Consider the following 26,680-nt stretch of genomic DNA (forward strand, 5'->3'; position numbering starts at 1 on the left):
TCTGTAGAAATCAAAATGCTACAAAAGGCCTTCAAAACACGCAGCTCCTGTTAAGGACTTCATGCAGTAACTCATTCTGGTTTTACTATACAAACAACCCACTGGATGGCGACGACATAAAGACAAACAAGTTGTTGTTTTGTCCTAATGGTAAAGGGATGGCGTTACATTGGGTCCACATGACGTGAGTGTGATACAGCCATTCGCTAAAAAAAAAATGTTTCGGGGAAGAAATTAGTGAAGAGATTATTTTAGATGAACAGACTTGTCCCCGCTCTCTTTACCACTGATCATCACGGTGCGCACTACGCGTTTGGATCAGAGAGAGAGAGAGAGAGGGTGGGAGAGAGAGAGAGAGAGAGAGAGAAAGAGGGAGGGAGGGAGGAGGTGAAGGTGAATGGCAGCGTGACTGAATAGCCCGGTGACCAATCAGATCCTCGATGGGCCGGGCTCCACTTTTTTCCCAGTGCAGCACGGGCCCTCAAAGTTTGTTTATTCGCGGAATGCAGTGTGTGATGAAAACGTGTTAGTGAGTAACCCCCCTTTCGACTAATAATAATCAAATGACACTGATTGGGACGTCGGAACACGCCGGACTTTTGGGAACGCGTACCGGTGCCATTTACGCACGGAACATGCTCGCGCCACACTGCGCTTTAACGCACCGGGAGCCTCGATTGAAACTCTTCAGAGAGTAGATGTCGGCGTGCAACACAACAAGAGCTGAATTACAACGATCTCCACCACGCAGGAGCGGAGGACGGACTACGGAGTTGTTGGGAGAAGAAAGTTGTTTGGCGATCGCGGAGCTTTTTGAGTTGCGAGCGTCCAGTCAAGTCGGCATCTCCAGGACGGGAGCCGAGCAGGGACACTGTGATCGCCGCTTGATCAATGTGAAAGATTGAAAGATACTGTCGCAGGCATTGACTCGAGACGCTGACATTCCCCTGTAGTAGTCAAGATAAGCTTTGGCTTGGCTAACAGAAGGGGTTAAACCGTATCTAAAGGGAGTTTGGAAAAGCCAGCCTTTCTTCCCCATTCGGATCAACTCATTGGGTGGGAGCTGAGAGAGAGACAAGAGTCCCCAGCAAATCAGGAGCTAATTGATTAAAGAGACTTCATTTGAATAGGAGGGGGGCTGGCGAGGTGCCAATCGCCTTTCAAAGAAGCCCCCCGTATGATTAATCGCAGAGCATTATTGATAATCATAACGGGGCACATGCGCGGTGGATGGGCTCGATTTACGTAATTTTTGAGAAGGTTTTGTAGTCATTTTTTTTATTCTTTGCCTGCTGATGTGCCAGCCAGCATGTCGCGGAGGAAACAAGCGAAGCCGCAACACTTCCAATCCGACCCTCATCTGCCTTTATCGGAGCACAATGGTGAGTCCACGTACCCTGCTTTATCCAGGCTCCATGAATATCTCACTTTTTGGGGCTTTTTTTTTTTTTTTTTTTTTTTTTTGGTCTGACGGTTCAAGTTAATACTTTGAATTTAACTTAATACTATTGTTTTTCTTTATTTGTTTGCAAAGTGATGAAAGTCGACTACTTTTTTCACGGTCACTTTATTCCAGTTCAGAGTGGAATTTAGACTCTATTATCAGTGCTATACGTGCACAAATAATACAACTAATAAAACAACGAGTTAAATATAGTCATGAGAAGTAGTCATTCCTCTTCAGGTTATCGCTGTGTGTGTGTGCTGAAAGTTTCAAAACTTTTTTTGATCTGCTTCAGCTTTAAATCGTGTTTTTCAAACTGAGTGTAAAGTCAGTTTAACGATGGCCGGGTGAGTCTCGGGCTTCTCTCCGAGGCTTCGCTGCCTCTTTATGGACCACCCTGCCTCTCCTGCCGGGACCGACTGGTCCTGGTCCCCGGACACACACACACACACACACTCACATACACACACATGTCCTACATTCGCGTGTGTTTCTGCCCCGCGCTGCAAAAGCACCATGTCTCCGGACCTTTTTTTTGTTTTGTTTAATGAAAATCAGTGTCAGTTGAGTCACCGCCTGTTTGCTTTATTGCTAAAAGTTAGATGAAAGAAGGACAAGCTGCTCCAAAGAGCGCAGATGAACCCGCATCCTGATCCTGGGCAGCTCCCAGGATGCGTTTTTTAATGTTCAAATAGCAGCATAGAGAAGTAAAGTCTTACACACACACTCTCACACACACATTGCATTTCTGTTTTTTTATTCCAAAAATAATTCGTAGTTTTCTTTTGATAAATTCGGGTGTTGTTGTTTTCCTTCATCGCCTTGAGAGACGCGTATAGCTAAAGATTATTTTCGGCCTGCTGAGAATATATTTATATAGCGATGAGAAATAAGTGTTTGTCTTTTTACCGGTGCTGTTAGATGTGGAATCAGTCTGGAGGCTAATGAGTGCTTCAGAGCTGGAAAGGTCTCTGAATGCAAGTGGAGCTCAGGGTGAGAGTCGAGCAGTATTTAAATGTAAATTGTGTGATTTTTGTTGAAAAGACGTGAAACTAAAAGGAAAACTTCACCAAAAACAGCGGCGTTTAGAGAGTGAAGGAAAGGTTGATAACAGCTGAATTTCGTAGCAGGATGTTGCGTTGCAACGTGTATTTTTGTTGGCCGACTTTTCTATCAAACGACTCATTAAAGAGAAAAGAAAATGTATTTATTTATAAGAAATTACCTTGATTTAAATTGAAGCTCGTCGCAGGTCTGCTGTGCAGTATAATCGAATTGCACTGCTCCACATTCACGTTTTTATTATTTTTGACAAATTATTTGCACACAAAAAAATAAGACATGTCATAAATAAAACCTATGCAAAAATAAAATATTTGTGTATAGGCCAGACCTGTTGGGTAAGGCCTATAAATTAAATACATGCAATGCAAATACTCTCTTGTGTTTAATGCTGCCTGCCTGAAAACCATGTGCAGGTCATTTGAAATAAACACTTGCTTCTTTCAGGAGAAAGTCGTGTAGAAAAGGTATTTGCAGCTTATTTCACGTGATATTTAGGAACTTGATGATTAAGACAAAACATAGTTCCCCCCTGCATCCGCCTTTAAATCTAATAAACTTAGTGAAGAACTACTCTTGTCAATAACTCTGGAAATATCCCTAATTATGTCTGATTCTTTGCCACATGTTAAAATTGTTGCAAGTGTCTTGTGTTTGTCATAAGGATGTGAACATGTTGTCTTTTGATTCTGGGGTTATTTAGCTGTGTGGCCCGAGCAACTGTGCTGTGTTCCTTCTGGAGAGTTGTGGTAGTCGGAAGTGAAAACAGAAAGTCGTTGTATTTGTAGCTGAACATCAGTGATGCTGAGGGCCGGAGTTACTGGGAGGTCGGACTGAGAGCCACAGAGGGTGGGATGTTGAGCTGTTTTAACCTTTGCCAGTGCCCCTCTGTGTGGAGGTGATGCGAGTTCAGGGCCCAGTGTGTTCCTCACTACCTCGCCATTGACCCTGCTGGTCGGAGCTGCAGGCGGCCCAGCGAGGCCCCGGCTCTTCATTTAAAGTGCGTGTGCGCGAGGCCTTATCAATGTTGTGACCATCCCCTTTCGCCCTATCAGAGTGGCCCCCCTAGAGGGGAGATTGGCAGGGCGGCCCACTCTGCACTGTAGTTCCCTGCAAACAGAGAGTGCAGTCGCTTGTCATTTTGCCAGTGTTTATGTGGTGTGAGTCTCGCTGTAGCCTGAAGGACTTGCTTTGCCTTTTTTTTTTTTTTCCCTCCCTCCCCTTGAGCTTTAAGCATGTCACCGGGGCAGAGCTTTCTTAGATTTGAGTCTTGTCCTGGACCACGGCAGCTTTAGTGGAACCCCATCTAGTGTTCAGTGGGATGAGTCCTGAGTGCTGGAGACGATGAGAGCAGAACACCTCCTGAAGTTACAAGTGTCAAGAGGCTCACAGAGGCCCCCAGCGAAAAAATAATGTAGGACCTCTCAAAGCTCTCCGTTAACTTTTTCGACTAATCCTCGCTTTCTTGTCTCTCATATTCAGACTTTGGTCAGTCTCTTTGAGTCTCTGTCCTCTGCTCTTTGTCTCTCCTGACGCCCTTTAGCCCTGCGCACTGCTTGCATTGTGCTGTTGATAGAGATTCTATGGAAGTTTTACAGACTCCATCTTTATGCCAGCTTGACTTTATCTTAATTTTAATTGGAAGTTAATCCTTGCTATTCGGGGAATTAAGCCTAATGCTAGCATCTGCGTTGTTTGCTATTCTGGTCTTATGTGGACAGTGGATTTGTACTCTTGCATTGATTTAGTTTTGATAATTATTTTGTTGTCATGTAAAGTAAAATAAAGTAAGGCACAGTCAAAAAAGCAAATGTGTAAGCGTTTAAGTTGACAGGATATTATTATTATGTTTTGCAGCCAGAAGCATTTTTTTTTCTTCTCTAACATTTAAGATGGAGTTAGTGAAGAGGAGACTGTCTTCTGCTGCATCGCACAATTTTGATAAATGTTCTGCTCCAGTTCCTCAATTGGCGAAATAGAAATGCGCAAATAATGTTGTGCATATGTGTTATATCTTTAATTGTTTGGTCATTTTCCAAAATTATGTATTCTAGTTATAGTTGTATTATTGTTATGTGTTTGTATTTGCATGTTAAAACTTTAATTATTTAGAATCTTTAAATTTATTTGATTTTTTTTTTTAAATGCGCACTGCATAAAATATTATGGAAATCATCTTAATCAAAGAAACACTTAGGCACTTTTAAAGTATGTGTATTAGTGATATGGTGAATTAATTAAATAGCTTCACTATTTCTTAAATAGTGTTTGCAGCGTGTATTGTTTTTTTCTCATGTTCTGCTTTGATTTGAGCATGAACCCACGTATTGTATTTATTTATAAACTCTACATCTTCTAGAAGTTCATAAGAAACAAGTTGTTTTGAATATTTTTTGTATGGCTCCTATTTTCATCTCTGTGTTATACAATTTGATTTTCTTCACCCTAATTTGTGTACAGTCAGCTTTGAGAAAAGGGAAAGGTGTTTTTTTTAATCCCCACATTTCTCACACTATAAATCAAACACGTTTTTTCAAAATTAGCGCCTGGGGTGTAGGTAGACAGTGAAGTGGAAGGGAGGATTTCACATGAAAAGTTATCATTAAAGTTGAGTCTTCCCTGTTTGCATGGTTTGGTAGTGTGAGGGCCAGGGTTTACTGTCATGGCAACTTTGCGTTATCTGATGTCTCTGAGCAGAGAAACATTGAGGGAGATAATCCCTGAATTAAACAGGATCTGCTTTGAGTCGACTGAGATGAGCAGGGCCAGGCTGTGCCGACGATCCCCGCCGCTCCCATGCTGCGCGAACAATGGGAAGGCATCCTGTCTCTCTGTGGGGCAGGGCTGCACTTCTCTGGGTTTCATTTGCAAATGAATTCTTGGCCCTGATGAAAGTGTTGAGGGGCCAGACCCACAATGAAAGGGATTCATAGAGAAATACAATTTGTAAATCAACTTGTATGTTAAACAGCGAGATTTTAGTGTGACAAAGAGGGAAAAGAATCAGGAAAGTCTGGAGCCCAGCAGTAGCTCTGAGGCCAGGGGGACGTTTTGCCTTTTCGCTCCCTGACTCATCTTGTTTATCAAAATGGAAAATTCAAAAACGCGTTTCTCTGCTTATCTGAAAGGCAGTGTTATTTTTTTAAATTTCATGTGAGTGACAACAGAAGTTGCTGCATCTGTATTGCAAGATCTGTGAACTGGTGTGTTCAGTTTCGGCAAGTTTGTGATTAATGGATTGTGATGTATTGCTCTACTACTACGTTTTGACCAAGTCATTTATTTAAACAAATCTTTTTTTTCTGTTGCTTTTCTCCCAGAAGAACTCACTGATGAGTGTTTGTTTTATGCTTGTTAATGTATTGGCTGAAGTTTATTCAAACAAAAAGTCTGAAATGTATTTTTCTTACTTTTCATTGGATTGCAAACATTTTAAATATATAAACAAATTATTTCATTTTGTACATACTGAATAAGTCACCTTTTACTTTCGCTCTCATTTTTTCCTCTTTTGTTTTACTTGTTGTGTTTAGTGTCTGCACGTAACAGCCTAGACACCCCAGGCTCTGTTGTTCATGTCTCACTGTGACTGCTGCCTGAGTGGATACAAATGAGTTTAGTGACATAGATAACCTGTCCAAGATGCCCATAGTTGGCTGAAAATGAGCAAAGTTGACAGCAAATTGAAAGTCTAATAAGTCCTTCAAATGCTTGATTTGAGCCTAGTGGACAAGTAGACTTTGAAGGGCATGGAATATAGGAAATCAATGCCTTTCTATGAAATTTCATTAAGACCCAATGTCCTCACTTCACTCTATTCTATATTTTGATGGATTATCTGGAGAAAATGATTACCTTTGGTCGGGCTGATGAAACCCAGATGTACATCTTCAAAGATCACTTTTAAGCAATATTTGAGTAGTTCCCATTGATTTTGTATCCCTCTTATCGTGTTTCAGAGGCCACTGCATTGAATAAGGCCTTTCCTCATTTCTGTTGGCTTATTGTTGCCTTTCGATCGTTGTTTTTGTGAACGCATCAAGGGGATAAGTGTAAAACTGATTAACTTAAGATTAACAACAATGGAATTTGAGGAGATAAAGCCGCTTCTTCAGCTGCAAAACATTTCTAATCACTAATCCTCTGTTTCCTCTTTTTCAGGGGACACAGAACTTTGCTCAGAGGACCCCCCCTGCAAGGAGTCAGACGCCCACGTCTGTAGCAGATGTTGTGCTGAGTTCTTTGAACTCTCAGATCTTGAGGAGCACCAGAAAAATTGCACTAAGAATCAGTTAGTTCTGATAGTGAATGAAAACCCTGTCTCCCCCACCGAAACTTTCTCACCTGGGTCTCCTCCCCATAATCCCGATGACCAGATGAATGACACAGCTAATAACACTGATCAAACAGAGTGCAGTGACCTTTTTGAGCCTAACACTCTCGACAAAGAAGAATCCATGGACGTGGACGTTTCCGGAATGAGCAGCGGTCATGAAGAGGAAGGCAGTCATACAGAGAGCGGGAGTCCCATCAACACAGTCAGCAGCCAGGGAGGAAGGAGCACCTCCGGCCCTGCACTTGGTACTTCAGCTATCTCTGCGCCTCTACCTCAGCTCAGAAACATGACTGAACTGGGAAGCTTCTCTATGATCAACAGCAATGTTATAATTGAGAATCTGCAAAGCACCAAAGTAGCTGTGGCCCAATTCTCCCAAGAGGCCCGTAACACAGGGGGCCCCAGGGTGGCAGTGCCAGCCCTTATGGAGCAACTCCTCGCCCTACAACAGCAACAGATCCATCAGTTGCAGCTTATTGAGCAGATTCGCCATCAGATATTGCTACTGGCCTCCCAGTCCCCAGAACTGCAGGTGCCCCCGACTTCTGCTCCAGGCACAATGGGGCCTGCTGCCAACCCACTGACCACACTCAGCTCACATCTTTCCCAACAGCTGGCCGTAGCCGCAGGCCTAGCGCAGAACCTGGCTAGTCAGTCAGCCAGTATTAACAGCCTAAAGCAGCTGGCTGCAGCAGCACAGCTACCTCAGTCCAACGCAAGCAGCAGTGAGACATCTCAGAGCATTAGCACACTGGGGCCATCAACAGTCAATACCCAATCCTCTGACAAGAGGCCGAATCATATGAGTAGCCTCCACTCTCAGCTGAGCAACTCCTCCCTCACTAAGTCATCCACGCCAGCATTTGGAATGGGTAGCCTGTTAAGCTCTGCAGTGAATCCCCTTCTACCTCAACCCCCACCTGGAAACCCCATATTTTCCAGCTCTCTGCCCAGTGTTGGCACCACCGTAGAGGACCTCAACTCTTTAGCAGCTTTGGCCCAGCAGAGAAAAGGCAAGCCGCCAAATGTCACTTCATTTGAACAGAAGAGCAGCTCTGATGAGGCTTTCTTCAAGCATAAGTGCAGGTTTTGTGGCAAGGTGTTTGGGAGTGACAGTGCCTTGCAAATTCACCTGCGCTCTCACACTGGCGAGAGACCATACAAGTGTAATATATGTGGCAACCGCTTCTCCACCCGCGGTAACCTGAAGGTGCATTTCCAGCGTCATAAAGAAAAATACCCACACATTCAGATGAACCCTTACCCTGTTCCTGAGCATTTAGACAACATACCAACAAGCACCGGCATTCCATATGGCATGTCTATGCCCCCTGAGAAACCTGTCACCAGCTGGCTGGACAGCAAACCAGTTTTGCCCACACTGACTTCCTCGGTCGGCATGCTGCTGCCACCGACCATGCCGAGCTTGCCACATTTTATCAAAAAGGAAGATCATTCAATAGCCATAACTAGCCCTTCGGTTGCAAAGAGTGTTTTGGGCACTGCTGAGCCTTTAGCTAAAGGTAATGACGGAGCGTTTGAAGAGGGTGAAGGTGCAACTCTGCCTACCTCAAATGGGAAAACTGAAGAAGGCAGCCACTCCTCGGGCTTCATGACAAATGTGAGCTCTGCCTCAGAGAGCACTGCTGACTACACAACATCTAACAGCCCGCCCATGATGACCAACCCACTCATGCCGCTTATGTCTGATCAATTCAAGGCTAAGTTCCCCTTTGGAGGCATCCTGGATCCTCTCCAGGGGTCAGAGACCTCCAAGCTACAGCAGCTTGTGGAGAACATTGACAGAAAGATGGCAGACCCAAACGAATGTGTCATATGCCACCGGGTGCTGAGCTGCCAGAGTGCTCTAAAAATGCATTATCGAACTCACACTGGGGAAAGGCCCTTTAAGTGTAAAGTCTGTGGCAGGGCGTTTACCACCAAGGGAAATCTTAAGACTCACTACAGTGTCCATAGGGCCATGCCTCCTTTGAGAGTCCAACACTCCTGCCCCATTTGTCAGAAGAAGTTCACAAATGCTGTGGTTCTACAGCAACACATCCGCATGCACATGGGTGGACACATTTCCAACACCCCACTGCCAGAGAGTTATCCAGAGTCCATGGTCTCTGACACTGGCTCATTTGGGGAGAGAGACATTGATGACATGGACAACTTCTCTGATGACAACTTTGAAGAAATGGAGGAGGGCCCAGACAGCAGTGTTCCAGACACACCCAGGTCAGCTGATGCGTCCCATTACAGTCTATGTAACTCACCAGCCCCCCTTGAAATGGTTAGCCAGGAGGAGCAAGAGAGAAATGGACAAGAGAATGCCCACAATAATGAAAGCGAGGAGCTACATGTCATCCAAATGAGGTCTATGGCAAATGGCTTAGTTGAGGGAGATAGCTTCACCAATGACTCCTCGTCTCTAGGCGGGGATGTTGAAAGCCAAAGCGCCGGGAGTCCAGCTGTGTCAGAATCTACCTCCTCCATGCAGGCGCCATCCCCCACTAGCATGCAGCCACAACCAAGCAAATCCCCTAGTCTCGAAGAAAGGCACCAGAGGGCCTTATCCTTGGAGCACAGCACAGCAAGCTTCTTGCACTCTCACCCCTCCAACATTGGAGCACTGGACCTGACATCTGCCAATCCCTCAAAAGATCCCTTAGGCATGTTATTCCCCTTCCGTGAGCGTAGCATCATCAGGAACACCTCCTGTGACATCTGTGGAAAGACCTTCGCTTGTCAGAGTGCCTTGGACATTCACTATCGAAGCCATACCAAAGAACGACCATTTATTTGCACGGCATGTAACAGGGGTTTCTCCACCAAGGGCAACCTTAAGCAGCACATGCTAACCCATCAGATGAGAGACCTGCCCTCACAACTCTTTGAGCCGTCAAACACCAGCCTGTCCTGCAGTCCAACCCCTTCCCTTCTCTCTGTAGGCTCTCTTAACAAACCAGAGGTCAATGGCTTCTTCCAAAGCCTCCACCAAGAAATCAAGGAAATGCCCTCTGGCATGGTCACATCATCTGCCTCCACCTCCCCAGTGCTTTCCTCTGCTGCGCCACGCAGGACGCCCAAGCAACACTTCTGCAACGCCTGTGGAAAGTGTTTCTCCTCCTCCAGTGCTCTGCAGATCCACGAGAGAACCCACACAGGGGAGAAACCATTTGCCTGCAGTATCTGTGGCCGGGCCTTCACCACCAAAGGAAACCTCAAGGTAAAAGTCGAAACATCCAGAAAACTGTTGACCTCCCAAAAGTTTGTGCGTGAGAACATGTTATGAAAAATGAGTCTCAGAGCTCCTATTTAGTTTTATACAGTGTGTCAGTGCACTAGGCATCAAGAGGTGATAATGTTGTATAATTAATGAAAGAAACAGCTCTCTGAGAAAACCTTTACCGTTGCCTTATAATGGAAAGGCTGATTCATGAAACTAATATGATTACTGGGTTGGCATTCCAGAATGTAATCAGCTAAGAATGATTCGGTGCACAGAATTAATTATCAGAGGCAATCATTGTGCACTAGGTCAGTCAGTAGTTTTCCACAACAGATTCTGTGAACACTGTCACAGGCCTAATTCATTAAGAAAGGCATCTTGCTCAATGATCTACAGAAACTTGGACAAATTATGTGAACTTAATTATGTGAAACTTTGGATAATTACTTTTTACTGCGTCAATCTCTAATCCTCGAGAGGAATTTGGGATGCATGTTAATTTTTTATTTTTAAACTGCCGGCTTTTGATTGACGATGGTTTTAAACATAACTATCTGCATTTTAGTTCCTCAGTTGAAATGCAGAGAAAAGTCTCTGAACTTTTTTTGTTGTAAGTTGTACAAAAAAACTGAAAACACAAGCATTCATACCTTTTTGGAAGATCATGAAGCTGGAAAAAAAGTATTATCTTTGTCATGTTAAGCATATGGGCAGAGGTGAAATGTCACATGCAATACCGCAGAGCAATGAAACTGGACAGTGTAATTTAACCCCAAGCCACGTGGTCCCCTTGTGAGATGAGCAAATTAAGGTTTAGATTAAACAGCATGTATCAGTCTTGCCAAAAAAAGATGTTTACACCATGCTGTTACCTCTTACAACATAAGCAACTAACTGGTCTGCTGCACACGGGGTGTGAAGCTATTTTAATTTGGAGTCGAGCATTATTATTATTTTTTCCATTGCATCATCTCATGTGCAGCTCTTGTGGCCAAGTTTGTAAACATCACTAATTTTCATCCCTCTCTTTGCTGTGTCCCTCCTCCCTTTTATCCCCCTTCTCCCCCCCTGCTCTCTCTCTCTCTGTGTAGGTCCACATGGGCACACACATGTGGAACAGTGCTCCTGCCAGACGTGGCCGCCGGCTCTCCGTGGATGGGCCAATGGCCTTCCTGGGTGCAAACCCAGTCAAGTTTCCAGAGATCTTCCAGAAGGACATGGCGTCAAGGACAAGCAACGGCGACCCGACCAGTTTCTGGAACCAGTACGCTGCAGCTTTCTCCAACGGCCTGGCAATGAAGACAAATGAAATCTCTGTCATCCAGAATGGAGGCCTCCCACCCATGTCAGGTGGCATGATGAATGGGGGAAGCTCTCCCATTGGTGGCCTGACCGGCAGCCTAGACAAGCTACACAGCATGGAGCCCAACACCGCTCTTGCCGGGTTGGAGAAAATGGCCAACACAGAGAATGGGGCCCACTTCCGGTTCACGCGCTTCATGGAGGACAATAAAGAAATTGTCACCAGTTAGAGTGAATGTCCTCAGTTGCGCACAGACACGTGAAGATGCCTGAAGGCATACTGTACACATATGTAGACAAACAGAAGAAAGAGACCAAGACAGGGACAAAATCAACTGAACTGCTTTGCTCGCCATTGAATCTTTACGAACACGAGTGTGAAGACAAGTTGCTTTTTTTGTACAATGTACATGTTATAGTTTTATGGAGCTTATTTATTAGTGATTATAACCTTGCTTGAAACCAAGTGGAAGCATTAACAGTTAGGTTTTTGTTTGTTTTAAAGCCAGAATGGGTATGTATGGGTGCTTAAAAAAAATGTGCTTTTGAAACTTAGAATATCTGGGTAGATAACCTTACCTTGGCATTAAGTTATTTTCTGTCTGTAGTAGCTATAACCGAACTGTTGATGTTCATGTGATGCATTAGCCCTGTAATAAGCAAACAGACTTGCTGTAAATAATGTACACTGATCTTCTGTAGATGGTCTAACATCTGTGTGTTCATGCCCCCCTCCCCTCATCCAAGCAAAACAATGAAATTCAGGCAAGGGACTAAATGATGTGGTAGTTCCTTTCTTTCCCATTTACATTTACCTTTATTTTATTTAAGGAAGACAAAACATTGAAGTTTGCTACATTTCAAGGGTTTCTTTAGTGTTAACTTTTGTTGTTACCGTTTCTGTGTATTGTACTTTCTACTTTTTATTTACTTCCATATTTTTCCCTCAATTTCTTTTTATGTTGCTCGTGTTTTGGTATTGTTGAAAGCAAGACAGAAGGGAACATTCGGTGTGGCCCATTTCCTGGCTTTTGGAACTGAGACAGCCAATCAAATGAGCAGGATTCTCCTTCAGTTTCTCAGCTGGATTTCCACGTTGCTGCTATGTCCCAGCATCCTCACTGACATCAAGTGCAAAGTTATGTGTTGAAGCTTCTGTAAATATGTTCAGACGTGGAAATAAAAACTCCCTCGTAAGAAAATGTACATAAAGCTCACACGAGAAGTCCATCACGGCCAGGGGACAAAATGATAGTGTTTTTATAAATATAAATATATATTAGGTTTGACAACCTTCGGACTGTTACATGCACTTTCTTGGAAAGTTGGAAGATCATTATGGGTCCAGTTTCTCTACACTTTAATACCTACTAACAACTAAGATACTGTAATTCTTTACTCTAATAATCAAATACATCAGTTTTCCAAAAGAAACATTGTGCGTGTGTGTGTGTGCTTTTATTCCCATCTTTATTTATCATACCATTGGAACTATACTGGCAATTATTGTTCACGCATCAAACGTTGACAATCATTTGAAAGAAGAGCATAACGGAAAATAAAATAACTTTTTGGACTTTGAATATTGTGTGCTTACGGCCGCCGTGCTGCTCTGTTCCGTTTCACCGACACGCAGCAGAAGCAGAACCGGGGGCTTGGGTTCAGTCAGGAATGGTGTGAGCTTCCCTGCGCTTTGATTTAAAGTGATTGCAATTTTAACCTCATCATTTCCGCCTGCCGTTCCTTGATGTCGCCTATTTATCGCTAATCCATCGGAACCAAGTAGATTCGAGGCGTTTTACGCGGAAAGGAAAAGGTTTCCGTCTCCCACCAATTTATGCACGTTCACCACATCGCAATAAAAAAAAAAAAGTCTCAGCTGGAAAAACATGTCATTTAGTCTCCAGACGGAATTCAAGCAGACACAATCCTTTCCCCCCCTTTTTGTAAAATGTACTTTTCCATTAAGAACGCGACGATCTGCCCATTTGCCATAAAGCCGAAAGAAGTTGACAAAACGAACACACGGTTATCCGGATAAAGCCTTTGACTGCTTTGAAGGCATTTGCCTTTCTTTTTTTTCTTCTTTTTTATTCAAACCGATTTTTTTTTCCCCTTTTGTATTTCAACAGCTGCATTTAATTTAACAGATCGTTGCACATCCTGCAATACAGGATCTGTTAATTTATGTCCAGCATCCTCGGCGCTCTCCCCTCCTCTCCTCACAAAGGCGAAATCCTCAATATTTACGTTTTATTTTTCAAGACGTCGAAGCTAAATGATCCTTGCCCACAGTGCCGGTTTTATTTTTAACAGTCACATCTGTTCCCATAAGCTTTGTTTGTGCAGCACGTCGGCTTCCTGAGAGATTCCTTCAAAGGACAGAGAGAAAAACACAACTGCTCCACCTTGTTACTGCTCTGTTAATTATGACAAATACTCCTTTCATATTTACAACGTTTACTTCCTTCACATTTAACAGTCTGCGTTTTTTCTGCTTTATCTTTAATTATTTTAATTATACAAATAATCATTATTATTATTTCTGTTATTTTTTTTTCAACACGTTATTTCTAATGATTAAATTAAGCCTATGAGTGATATTTATATTATAGAGTATGTATTAATATGAAAATGTGATTCAACATATTGAAGATTCACAAAACTTCAGTGTTGAAAGACGTCTTCAGGCCTTGGCTCAATGAACCAAATAGATGTACATGTTTATGTAATGTTTTTGTGATAAAAACACAAGTCCTCATTTTTTGTTCTTCTTCTGTGGGCGACTAACAGGTGGGAAACAGAAATAAACAGGACTAAACACATGCTTTATCTCTGTGTGAGTAGTTCCACCACAAAGCACGGACTGGACCATTCCCTCTCGGTTCCTCGCTTAAGTATCGATTGAGCTGTGCAGTATTACAGAAACACTTGAATCTCAGGTGGCAGGAATGTGTACAATTGATCTCTTCCACTGTGGCTCCCAGCAGTGGCTTTTTGCTCCACAACACAGCGCACCACAGGAAGAGCCCGGCGAACACACTGAAACACAATCGCTGCAGCCTAAGAAGGGCTGTCCCAGTCGGCCCCGTTCACTGTCACAATGTGTTGTTGTGCTGTGAGTCTCATCCACTTCAGCTACTCGGAGAATGAGCTTTCAGGGTGCAGAGACTATGCGCATTATACTATAAACACAGCCATAGGAGAGATGTATCGCATCCTCCGAGCCTGTGCACAAACACACTCCTGCATATTTAGATTTTTGTTCCCCCCAACATTTGATCTAATTTGTTTTTATTTTAGTGTTGGTTATTTTTTCTGCAGTCCAAGCTAAATGGCTTGATGGCCTTTTACTGCAGTGTCTGGAGAGGATGGGAACATTACTCTCTTTAGCTGTAAGCCACTCCTGTCCACTTACTGCACACTTGAAGGTTCATTAAAGGCTTGGCCTTAAGTAAGGGCTGTATGCACAGCTGCCACATTGCAAAAATAAGATCATTTGTTTCCAGCGTAACTTCACTTGTACAACATCTACGTCTACCTTATTCTCTTTTGTTTTGTCCAAATAGTTCTCACGGGTCATAGATTTTGCATTAATGGCTTTATGGAAATTCCAATTTCTATATAAAAAAAAAAGAAAAACAGCACATCCTATCCACTTAAATAAATACTGGGGATACTTTTTACTCTAAATGAAATTGGTTGAGAAACAATTATGAGCTCTACAACTTCAAGCACGTTCAGATGGGGTGTGTGTGTGTGTGTGTGTGTGTGTGTGTGTGTGTGTGTGTGTGTGTGTGTGTGTGTGTGTGTGTGTGTGTGTGTGTGTGTGTGTGTGTGAGTGAATGTGAGTATGAGAGAGAGAGTTAACTCTAGTCTGTCAGTAAAAAGAGCAAAAAGAAAGAAACTGTTTCTGGACTCAAAAGCAGCAGGATGATTTGCGTATGGGGAGTAGAATCAGTTTCATACGCGTCTTGTTTCTACCCTCCTTTAAGAGCTTCGGTGTGCAGGTCGGTTGGAGATGAAGCTGCACGGAGGCAATCTTGGGAAGCTGGAGACATCTTCTGGTTTGTGCTGTCAGCCCTCCTGAGTCGATACAAACCGTAGCCTGGGGCCCGGCCTGGACTCCCCACTGAGGTTCTGGCCCACTGCTGGGAGATCAAAGACCCGCGGAGAACAATGGTGAGCCTCATTTAGCCGGACGCGGTTCACTTTACCCCAGATGCACCGCCACACCTGCCCACGCTGTCAATCACATTCAGGTGATGGAGCGGCTCAAAGGCCGACTTCCTGCAACAAAATACTTCTCCGGTGCTTCACGGTCTAAATCAGTCGAATCCCTAAAGTATTAATGTGTAATATTATATGCTTCTCCCGGATGATTTTTAAAAAAAATTCCCTGATATGGCCTCTAATTGTATTGTATTGTATAAAAAAGGGATTTTCATATTTGTATAAGCCTCACCCCACTATGCGTTGTCATTTTCCTCCAGCTATTTCATGCTGGTTTAATCTTCCTGCGGTTCTCGTCGTGCTTCCTGTGGAAAACGGATCCCGTCTGCAGCGTGTACACAGCTGGTTGGAAGACAAGACCTCCAGATTGTAAGTACAAACATGGGGCAGGATTTTTCAGGCCTGTACACTCTCTCAGTTATCACAGACGAGCAACAAAGTCTTCTAGGAAATATCCATCCTGCTGAAAACCAGACACTGTGTCATTCTGCTCCTGTTTGCTCTCCATTGAAGTTGTTCTTTGGTCTTATGAGATTGTCTTTGCATGGTTTATTTTTTATGGCAGAGCAATCTGGAGACTTTCCGAATGTCAAGGTCATTTATCTTGCAATTCATCCGCTCCTTGGCTTTGTGCGGTGAGAAAGAGAGGCACAGGCACATATTGCGTTTCATGACCTATTGTGTCAAATGATCACCCAGACAAACAGGTGGGAGCCCTAATGTGAGCTCCTCGTGGACCAGACTCCCCAAACTCAAGGCTCCCCGGCCCATTCTTTAAGGCACTCATGCTTGCAGAACTGCCACAGTGCTCTGTTTCCCTCATCATCAGATGGGAACCTTCAGGGATGCTAATGAATGTACAGTGAGCGTTTGTCTCACGCACAGTGCTCCTGCTATCTGCGGCTCCTAGTTTATCATCACCACTGAAATTGCAAGCCCGTTTTACTGGGCTTTTACTACAAGGGGGACATTTATCCCATTGTGATGCTAATTCCTTCAAATTTGATGTCTGGGGTTTGTTCTTTCAGGTCAGGATAGGTTTATGAGACGGGGTCTTTTGAGAGAGTACAAGCACCTTTTTTGTAATTACGGAAAAACCTGCAGTCAAAGCTTGTCCTCATTGGCCCCTGAAGGCAAATTTAATTTAATGTGCATTTCCATTTTAAGATGAATCACGTTTCCTTGTTTTGTACAGTAGAATGGAGACAGATCGTCTTTCTTTGGTTTTAAAGAACAGCTTCGAGATTAAGTAGGCTGATTGTGGCCCTTTCACCATCAGAATTACGGTTGGTAACCCTAGCCAGGGCTGTCTGCTCCGGGGCCGAAACACACACAGAGTTGGGGACACTGTCTGTTAATGTCATCTCACAGATTCAATTTCCTCATCGCAATCTTGCCTCGACCTATGACACATATTCGTATTCTTTCTCACAGTGCCGGAGCGAGCTCGTGAGATCGAAATATATTCCACTGCCACGGAGATATTGATATTGAGCTTGAAGATGGGGTGTCAGAGCGACTAGGAAGAAGCCCTTCAGCCGCTTGTCAGGTGTGTTTGATTCCATAGGTGTCTTGAGTTTATTGAGTTTGTCATTTTCGGCCTGGGAGTGAAAAGGGCACCTGTGTGCTGCCGTAAGCCCCCCGCGCCAAGACCGCCACCCACATCACCCACATCACCCGATGACAGCTGATGTGCACGGACAACCCTGAAGCTGTTAGCTGGATTTTTTTTTGTTTTTTTTGTTGTTGTTGTTTTTTGAAAGCAGTCCGTCAGCCTCCGCGTACATTATTCATCAGGGAAACAGCTGAAAGGATATTTACTTTGTCAATTTTCTCATAAAAGCCGCCTCGGGCACAAAAAAGTCACCCTTGGTTACAGCGAGAAAAACATGAGCTATTTCAGAGGCCGGTTCAAATTGAAGACTGGTGGAGTTGTGGATACCGGCCACCCACATCAGCGCTAGATCAAAGCAATGGCCTGCTACAGTGGCTGAATATTCAGTGATGTTATTGGAGTGTGATAGGTGCTTCTACTCAGTCCCTGACTGTGGGAAAAGGAGGAAGGTCTGATAGAGATTGTGTTGTGTTCTACTGTCTGTTATGGGATTCTGGGCACTGTACAGTGTATCTAACAGGTCAAGATCACAGCTCCACCACCCACTTCTTACTCACTTGTATAGGTGGGTTTCCTCATTGGACATCATGTTGTAGGCAGAAGGAAAATGGTTTCCTCTGTGAAATGTGTAATCAAATGTAAGATAAGAAATGTATTAGGTCATGGCAATTCCCACAATGTGCTGTGTTGGACATGGAGACGTGCGTGTGTGTTTGTGTGTCTGCTTTGTGTTTAACTCAGTTGCACCACCAGCGTTACGTAGATGTTGGCCTCCCACTGGGTCTGCCAGCACTAAAACGGTGTCGCTCATCGGATTAAAGCGTCCACTAAATGGCGTTACGATGACATGACGACATGATTTCATGCATGTGTTCGTGTGTGTGTGTTTTATAATGTGACGCCGCTACCTTTTTGTACATGCCTTCCTCATGCTCAGTTAAGTCTGTGCCACCTGTGATTAATAAGAGATATCCCAGATCCAGCAGGTTAATGTTTAATCAATCACCTGGGAGAGAAGCCTCTAAATGGCCGAGTTTATTTTTAACCACTGCATCACATTAAATGCACAGAGGTTTTTTACGCAGCCAAAACTCATTATTTTTGCTTTCAGCTAATGTTTATCAGTCCGTGCTGAGAATATTTCACACATTATATGCTTGTTTTACTTCCTGGGGGGGAAAAAAAGTAAGAGATGTTCCAGCTATCAAGAACATAATGTTGTGAAATGAAAGGACAGAATGAAGTGATTTTAAGGACTCAAATATCACAGAGCAAGGTCAACACGTACGGTAAGTGACGGTGTAAAATTCCCTCTCGAAAAAAATGATAGTGGGGCTATTTTGTTTCCTTACCCCAATCTGTACAGTAATATTTATAACACTTACACCGCCACTGCGCATTTCCTTTCCGCTGTGAGCTGCTACTGTGTGACTTGGCTGAAGCCCTCGCGCTATGAAATCAACACCCCACTCAGCAATAATGCTCTCTGAGGCTTGGCCCGTTTACGAAATAATCGATCCAAATAAAAGCAGCAGATAAAATTGACTGACCCTCATATACTTAATTATTGCAGCTATTTGACCAAATAGCATTTTTCAGGATGCTGTCTGTCACAGGCCATCAATATTCCTTTAATCGCTGTTAGTTATTGCCCTACTTTGTTACTGCTGTGGATGGCCAGTCTCCAGTGGTCAGTCTGGCCCAGGGCAGTGAGGGAATGAGATGCTAAATGGTTGCGCAAACAATTTGATTATGCTGTTTAATTCCCGTCATATAGATCTGCTGGGCCTGCTGATGCACTCGTTTCTGTGAGGCTGTACAGCAGAGTGCTGACCCGCCTACCTCACACCACCAGCCCTGAAAGAGCTGGTTTTTCCTCTGTGGCCTGTGGATCGATAGAGACCGCTCCCTTGGCACGGACCGGTGTCTTCACCTCTGTACCAGGAACCCCTCAGCTGTGATGGAGCGCTGTTCAACAACCAGTCAAATGTTGAAAACTTCTGGCATGTTATGTTTGCCCAAGGAGAGTTGAGGGTTAACTCTCTCTCTCTCCCTCTCTCGAAACAGAGCAAGGGAAAAATGAGAAATGAGCAGGGCGAGCTCTCAGGCCCAGTTGCCCAGTTCCCGAAATTAACATTTCAATTCAAAACCAATAATAACGCATTGTGTCTGGCATGAATGAGTGCTGCTGCAAAGGGAAGGCGATACCTCCTGTTCCTGTGTCAATGAAAAAGCTCCTTCATCTTCTGCTAAAGGGCCCACACAGTCTGAGGTCAGCCAGTCAGCCTTGGTTACACTGCACAGGCATGCCTGGGTGGACGGCTCGAGCTTCCCGGTGCCTTTACAAAGGCCAGGAACTGCAAGCGCACACACACACACACACACACACACACGCACGCACGTAGACATACACGCGCGCACATACATTCACAGAAACACTCATGTCATGCTCCGACCGTGGTTGATGGCTCTCAAGTACTGCCGAAGAGTACTTATCACGTTGAAAGAAAAGTACACTTTGTGTTCTCTGAAACGAGGTGCAGTAACTAATTGCGATATCATGTGACCATCTCAGCCTCGGCCGCATATTAGAATTGGAAACATAATAATTGCATGCAGGTAAAAAAAAATCTCTCCACGTGCATGCCCCTTGCTTTGCTTCTCCTTCTGCCGGTCTGTCGGGGCCGCGTTCACAGAGTTGTGACACCTTATCTGCAAGATATTCGATCCAAACCATGTTATATCTCGAGTGTACATACTGTATGTCTCTGTTCATGTCAGCCCCTCTGATATGCTCACTGACAGGAGATCTCAGGCAGTCGGAAGGGCCCACAATTGAACACAGTGCGCTCGGGGGGGTTTTGGGCATCTTGGCTTTTGAAACGGGATTGGGAGCCAGGCTCAGTGGCTCTGCCAAGAAGGTGTCAGAGCCAACCTCTGCTACATGCTCCCCTCCATCAGAGAGCAGATTACCAGTCTGGGAGGTGAGAGAGAGGGACACGGGGCAATTTCAAGAGAGCACTGTGGCTATTTCGACTGAGACTGAAGGAGTGCAAGAGCCTATCTGCTAGCTGTCTGCTCCAAGCGATGCGAGCTGTGTTAGTCTGAGTGATTCCTTACATGTACGGCACTGCGTACAGGCTGGAGGCTTGTATGGGTTAATCTTCCATGGATGATGTTTCACTTTTTTTATGCTAGTGTTCAGGGTGTTTGACGCTCAACACATTAGTTAGGGATGTCAATAAATTTAAAAAAAAAATGTAAATACTTGTCCTAATAATTGTCACTATTGATGAGAAAGACATTCAAAACCACGCAAGACAGAAAAACAAGAAATTGTTGATGAATCAGAATCAGAATGGTTTAATTCCCACGTATGTTGAAAGGTGCATAACAATAAACATATAATAAAACAATAGAACAATACAAATATATTTAAAAAAAATAATAAACATAGTGCAATAATAGATAAATATGGTAGATAAAAAACTGATGTGCAAGGTGTTAGTCCTGAGGATGTGAGAGTCAGAGTCAGATTTGTTGATGAACCCGACTGCAGCTGGAATGAAACTGAGGAGGATTGAGCAGCAATAACACGCTGGAATCTACAACATTTACTTAAGGTGTCAAAGAAAGTTTAGTTTTTTCCACAGTCCTTCGTAACTGATCTCACCAAAGAAGCTAAAACTACTGTTAAAACACCTGCAGCACAAGCATTTACTATCTGGTAATCACTGAAATATGTATATATGTTTGTACTTTTGATGATTGACCTCACATTAGGCTGGACAATTCTCTACAGACACATGAGTACATGATACAATACAATGAAGATCGTAGTTTGGGCAGCGGTGGTTGCTCTGCAGCCACAAGCTCGCCGGTTCCATCCCTGGTCTCCCCATAGTTTGTATGTGGAAGTGTCCTTGAGCAAGACACTGAGGATGGGTTAAATGCAGAGAATAATTTCCCCGAGGGGGATTAATAAAGGATACTTCCTTCTTCCTCTTGAGATTTTTATGCGTATGAACTATCTCAAAAAGTTGCGGCAGCGTCTTTTGGCTGCCAGCGATGACATCATTACTCCCAGCGAAGAGACCAGCCCCACTAATAAGGCGCTGCTGGGATTGCTGCCCGCTTAGGTTGTCAATGAGTCCGTCTTGATCTGAGGATTAGGCCAGTCGTTCCAATTACAGCCTGGTGCCTTGAGGTTTGTCAGGCATTGACACAGACGCCTGTCGATGGCCCCGTTGCATATTCCAAGACCCCGCTGAGTGACAGGCGCCAGCGCGCCAAGAGACGATGGCACACTGTGACTGTGTGTGTGTGTGTGTGTGTGTGTGTGTGTGTGTGTGTGTGTGTGTGAGAGAGACATGTGATGTGTGTGCATGTCTATACGTGTCTATCCCATATCATTAGTTTCTTATCCATGTCATATAGCTCTCAGCTGAAAATGAACCTGTCCTCCTGTGTTCATATATACTAGTGTGTGTGTGTGTGTGTGAGTGTCTCATTTCCATGGCAAAGATATTGACTCCTAATGACAGTCCATCGTGCACACGTTAAGGAGTAAGAATGCAGGCACAAGACCGGTGATGTATCAGTTAGTCATGTATCCTGACTGGCGGTCTGTTACAAAGAGTATTGATAATTTAATACAATACAGAAAAGAAAGAGGCACACTGTTAATCACTTTATGGATCTTTGGCAAACCAACCGTTAGACAACAACCAGCTACCTCATAGCCAAACTGCAAGAGATAAAAAGGGAACCTCCACTGCCTTTACTCTTAGATTGATATCACCACACTATGTATTCCCGGGATTCTTCTGTGATCAAATACTGTTATTATTTTGTATTTGTTTTCTTCAACCTGCCTCCTCTATTCTCCTACATTATAATTTATAGTATAGATGCTAGGTTTTCAGGAAATAAACACATTTGAAATGTGATCAAAATATGGGAGAAAAAAAATCTGTCACCACAAAGAAAAATGTGAGGGAGCCAAATGACAACCTCCCCTGAAAATAAGGAGGGTATTTACATCTGTTCCTCTCCATGATGGACTCCACCTGTGTGATTGCAAAGAACTGGCAGATTGCACTGGTCATATCAACACCAAAACCTGATATTTACTGTTGATGATTTTGCTTTACTGCACAGATGGACTGCAGTTTCACTCGCGCTGCATTTGTCTAAGTCTGACGAATATAAAAATAAACATATCACCAGACAACATTTTTATTGTTTGTTTCTTAACTGCATTTTTTTTTTGCTCCTTCCCTTCCTGAAGCCAAAATGCATACAGAGATATTTCTAGCACGTTGCAGGTAAAAGATAGGTGTGCCTTCAAAGGAAAAACATGGTATCTGGTGTGTGTGTGTGTGTGTGTGTGTGTGTGTGTGTGTGTGTGTGTGTGTGTGTGTGTGTGTGTGTGTGTGTGTACAGCTCGCCCATGAGTCATAGGGAGCAGGTTTGTGCTTGACATGGTTTAGCTGGACTCAGCCACACACACACACACACACACACACACACACACACACACACACACACACACACACACACACACACACACACACACACGTACACATACAAGCTTGTCGCCTGGGAGGCCAGCAGTGACTTTACACCCACAGAGGTGGGTCATGTGACACAGACTGCTGTGTCCCACGTTTGATACTTAATATTCACCACCTGGTGTTATTTACATGCCATTAAACGAGAGATGGTTGCTGCCCTCACTGACTCTACTTATCTGATTCTCCGATTGATCTCTTTGTGTGTGCTGGACTAAAAACCTTATCACATTAACCAGTCAGAAATAACATCCTTGCAATATGTTTTTTTATTACATCGCAGTTCTTTCCTCCATTTTTTCTTTGCCTTTGTGAAATGTTATCCACGAGCGACGTTAGAAGGTTGTAATTAAATATGAATGGAGCGCTGTTGGTTGCCCTGCCAGTTTGTTTGCTTGAGTGCTGGCCAGGGGAGGAAAGCTCATCAAATCAGTTGTGTTGGTGTCATTCTACACCCCTATAACGCTTCATGACAGGGAATCTCGGTGGTCCTGTGTAAAAGGGGGCTGGGAATCACCTGTATTTAGAGTTAATGGATTCGAAATAACTCACGAGCTCACACTTTAATGAACGCTGGGTTGATGAAAAAAAAAAAAAAAGCCCCCCCCCCCCCCCCCTCAATTCCCTCTTGTCCCCGCATTGCATGAAAAACATTTTCAAATTGCATGCTGGCACAGATAATTCACTTATTCTGTGTAATTGGATGCTGACCAGGGTTAATATGTAGGGTGTCATTAAATGGAAATGTAGAGTTGTAAAGGGGGACTGTATGATACAGGGAGTCTTTTCTATAGAGCGGCCCCTATAGAGCTGATTGTGAGCTCCTTCTTCGAGCTGGCAGGGAAGTCCTTTATTTGAGGCAACTCAAGCATGAATTCTGCAAGGGAAAGATTGGGGACAGTTATATTCACTTCTGTTTGTTGCCCAGTTGAATGAGCTGACCTTTAAGATAAAGGGAATCTCTTCAGCAAGTCAGGTGAAGAAAGGGCCGCACAAATAGGGCAGATGTGGTGAAAGGAACTTTTTAAATTCGACAGTGAAGGAGGGCTGCTAGACCATGGATAGTTAAAAGACTGTTGTCTGCTAGTAACCCGGCTCCGCCACCATGACAATGCCACATGGGAGGAGGCGCTCACTGTGGACGCTCCTTATTTTGATTCAAACAAGATTGAATACAAGGGAATTAGCTTCCCCACCCCCCACAATTTTATTTTTAACGCAACTGTTGAGTGAAACTCCTGTGATCCTTCAGAAAATGATTTTGGTCTTGGGAATGCAGCAGCGGAATAATGCGGGGTAATCTCGAGACTGGTTAATTAAGTTGCTCCTTCAACCTCCATTCATGGGAAGGCCTGTAATTAGTCTTCCGAAAGCAAAGGTATTTTCTTCGGATGGGTCAATTTGAATTCCTCCTGACTCCACTGGAGAACGCTGAGCTTCTGTGGCTTCAGGAGAGGCCCGTAACCTGCATTCTCCCAGTGATAGCAACACTGTAAAACTTAACCAAACGGTTAAATGTGTCCTAAAGAAGAACCATTAAAAGCAGAAGAATGTGGAAGTACAGTCAGTAATAAAAGCAACAAAATGAACCCTTTTGGTTGCAGCCCACTTTTTGTTTTGCTCGGTTGTCTGGTGTCGGCTGGGCTGCGCCACGACTCACCAGCTTTGCCACCTACAAAGAGGGCAGACTCTGGGCTGCCTGGGTACTTTTGGTGAGGAAGTTAATCATATACCTCAGAGAAATGCGACACAAGAAAAGCGGTGTTTGTAAACCTTCCCCCACGGCTCTGCCCATAATTGGCTCTACAAGTGACTGCCTCGGCTTCCTGTCAGCATTATATCTGTGTTCACACCAGCCCAGCTGGTAAGACATTTGTTCCTTGGAAACATGGCTGCTGTTTTGATCTTTGGACTGTGAAAGCAAAGTAGCTCTCACAATGGTGGTAATGTGGGGAGGATTTTCCAGGCTGTGGAGGAAGCCGGGCAAAAATGTCCTGCTGCCTCGGCCTCGGTGTGAAGAACAGCACTTTGGTAATGTTGTTGGTGCTCGCTTTGCTCTTTTGTTGCATCTGCTTTTGGATCTTTAATCAGCGATTGAATGCTCCGTATGAAACACAATACACCTGTACATCAAATGCCCTTCGCTTGGCCTATTTGTTTCTGCTTTTCCATTCCCTCTATTCTCAATATACTTGCATCTTTTGCTTCTGTAAAAGTTGAAATATCACAAAATACAAAAACTCAGTCCTGCCTTCAAAATGTTACTTTTACTTTTACTCTATACTGTGTATATAAGTAAGTGTAAAATGTAATAATATAGTATTTTAGCACTAGATAATCATCTATAGCACCCTTTCAGCTGTTCTTCATACCTGAATGAGAGGCACATTTTGTGGTGGGTAGTTTATTCTAAATTAATGCATCATCATTTCCTAACATAATTATATTGTTTTGTTTTGGAATAATGGCGTTTCTCTCAGATTTTTTTTAGCAAAGTTTTAAGTAGAATAATAACTGTTATTACTATATCAATAATAATACTAAGCTATCTGTATTATATGTTTGTGCCTTAGGTCATTTGAGTACATTTTACATTGCATCTTATTTTGAAACTTCCTTCAAATATACCTTGAAGCAATTTTTTATTAAAAAAAAAAAAGGAGCAGAACAAAGAAACGAGGACCAGACATCTTTGTGGCGTGTCTTGGCAGTACACAGATTGTTATTAGGAGGAAGCCAGGGTGCAGGAGCGGAACTTCATTTTGAAGCTGACACATGGCAGGAATCTGAGATTAAAATTGGAAATGTTAAAATACTGCTAGTGACACCTCGACGTGTGGAGGGATGTGACTTCCTGTGCAGCTGTCAAGAAACACTTCCCAGCACCTCCCAAGCCAATACTGCTGCTGTGCTCGTATCTGCACCTCAGCTCTGCTAATAGAGCATGCAGGGAAAATGGAAAACACTTGGAATATGTTCATAATTAATTACAGTAACCCTAAAATCAGAGGTTGATGATACATTTGTAATCGTAGCAATGTGCATAGTACAAGAGGACTTTTTTCAGAACTCTCTTTGATTTCAAAGTGGACTTTAATTGTGTTGGTTTCCTTTTGCTTGAAAAAAAAAAGGCATACGTTAAAGATGTTCATGACATTATGATGGATATATTTTCTCTGATTGTTGATTAATACAGGATGCAAGAACCTTTTGAGTGTTGCATCATGTGTTTGTTGTTCTTTTGAAGGGGTTGTGGGTTCATGACAGATATCTTAACCAGGTACCAGAAGGAATAGCTCAAGTTGCAGCCACTCAGGCCACATGAGAAGTGAAGAATCGCTTCTCTCCAGATGCACGTATGGCTGAATATGACTTTTCTGGCTAGTTTTCCCATTTATAGACAGGCTAGATTTCTTTGGGATTTTTTTCTTTCTTTCTGTGAAAACCACACTCTGATGAACATCCTGCCCAAGACATTTAATTGTGGCTGCTCCATTTTGTGCACAAGCAGTTCTGTGCCTTTTTAGGGCTTGTTTATTCTAAAGCGTCCACATGTTGATTGTAACCTTATTTTTTTTTTCCTCTTCCTTTATCCCAGTCACGTTTTTCATGGGTTTATAAACCTAGTTGGATAGGGATGGGAAAGCACATCATGTATTCTGGTTGATATATTTCATATTCTGTTGTATTATTTATTCCATTTGCTTGTTTATAAACTGTTATCTACCATTAATTACCTTTTACGTATTGATAATTCCCCGCCAAGTCATTTATGTAATTTATCAAACATCTAAGCACCCATATTCTGTAGTTTATGCAGTCATTTCAACTCCCCTCCCAATTTTAACAATGATAAATGAGCTCAGGCAATACTTTGAAT

The 26,680-nt window shown here is 43.4% G+C and overlaps 1 protein-coding gene across 1 annotated transcript; it reads left to right on the forward strand.

Moving 5' to 3' along the window:
* Positions 1 to 480: 480 nt before the first annotated feature.
* sall1a (spalt-like transcription factor 1a) lies at positions 481 to 12,945 on the forward strand. Its single transcript, XM_068567303.1, has 3 exons — positions 481 to 1,382; positions 6,668 to 10,074; positions 11,169 to 12,945. Exons 1-3 carry the CDS (start codon positions 1,310 to 1,312, stop codon positions 11,607 to 11,609), a joined length of 3,921 nt encoding a protein of 1,306 aa, XP_068423404.1. The 5' UTR covers positions 481 to 1,309; the 3' UTR covers positions 11,610 to 12,945.
* Positions 12,946 to 26,680: the final 13,735 nt, after the last annotated feature.

The sequence above is a fragment of the Clinocottus analis genome, unplaced genomic scaffold (genome assembly GCF_023055335.1).
Source record: "Clinocottus analis isolate CAN_PGR_092001 unplaced genomic scaffold, fCliAna1.0.p SCAF_1, whole genome shotgun sequence".
In the NCBI taxonomy this organism is placed as follows: domain Eukaryota; kingdom Metazoa; phylum Chordata; class Actinopteri; order Perciformes; family Cottidae; genus Clinocottus; species Clinocottus analis.

What these genes read in the sequence shown, in the direction of transcription:
- sall1a (XM_068567303.1), top strand. Translation starts at nt 1,310, where the DNA reads ATGTCGCGGAGGAAACAAGCGAAGCCGCAACACTTCCAATCCGACCCT. An exon ending in GCCTTTATCGGAGCACAATG is followed by an intron (nt 1,383 to 6,667) that starts GTGAGTCCACGT and finishes CCTCTTTTTCAG; the next exon opens with GGGACACAGAACTTTGCTCA. An exon ending in CCACCAAAGGAAACCTCAAG is followed by an intron (nt 10,075 to 11,168) that starts GTAAAAGTCGAA and finishes CTCTCTGTGTAG; the next exon opens with GTCCACATGGGCACACACAT.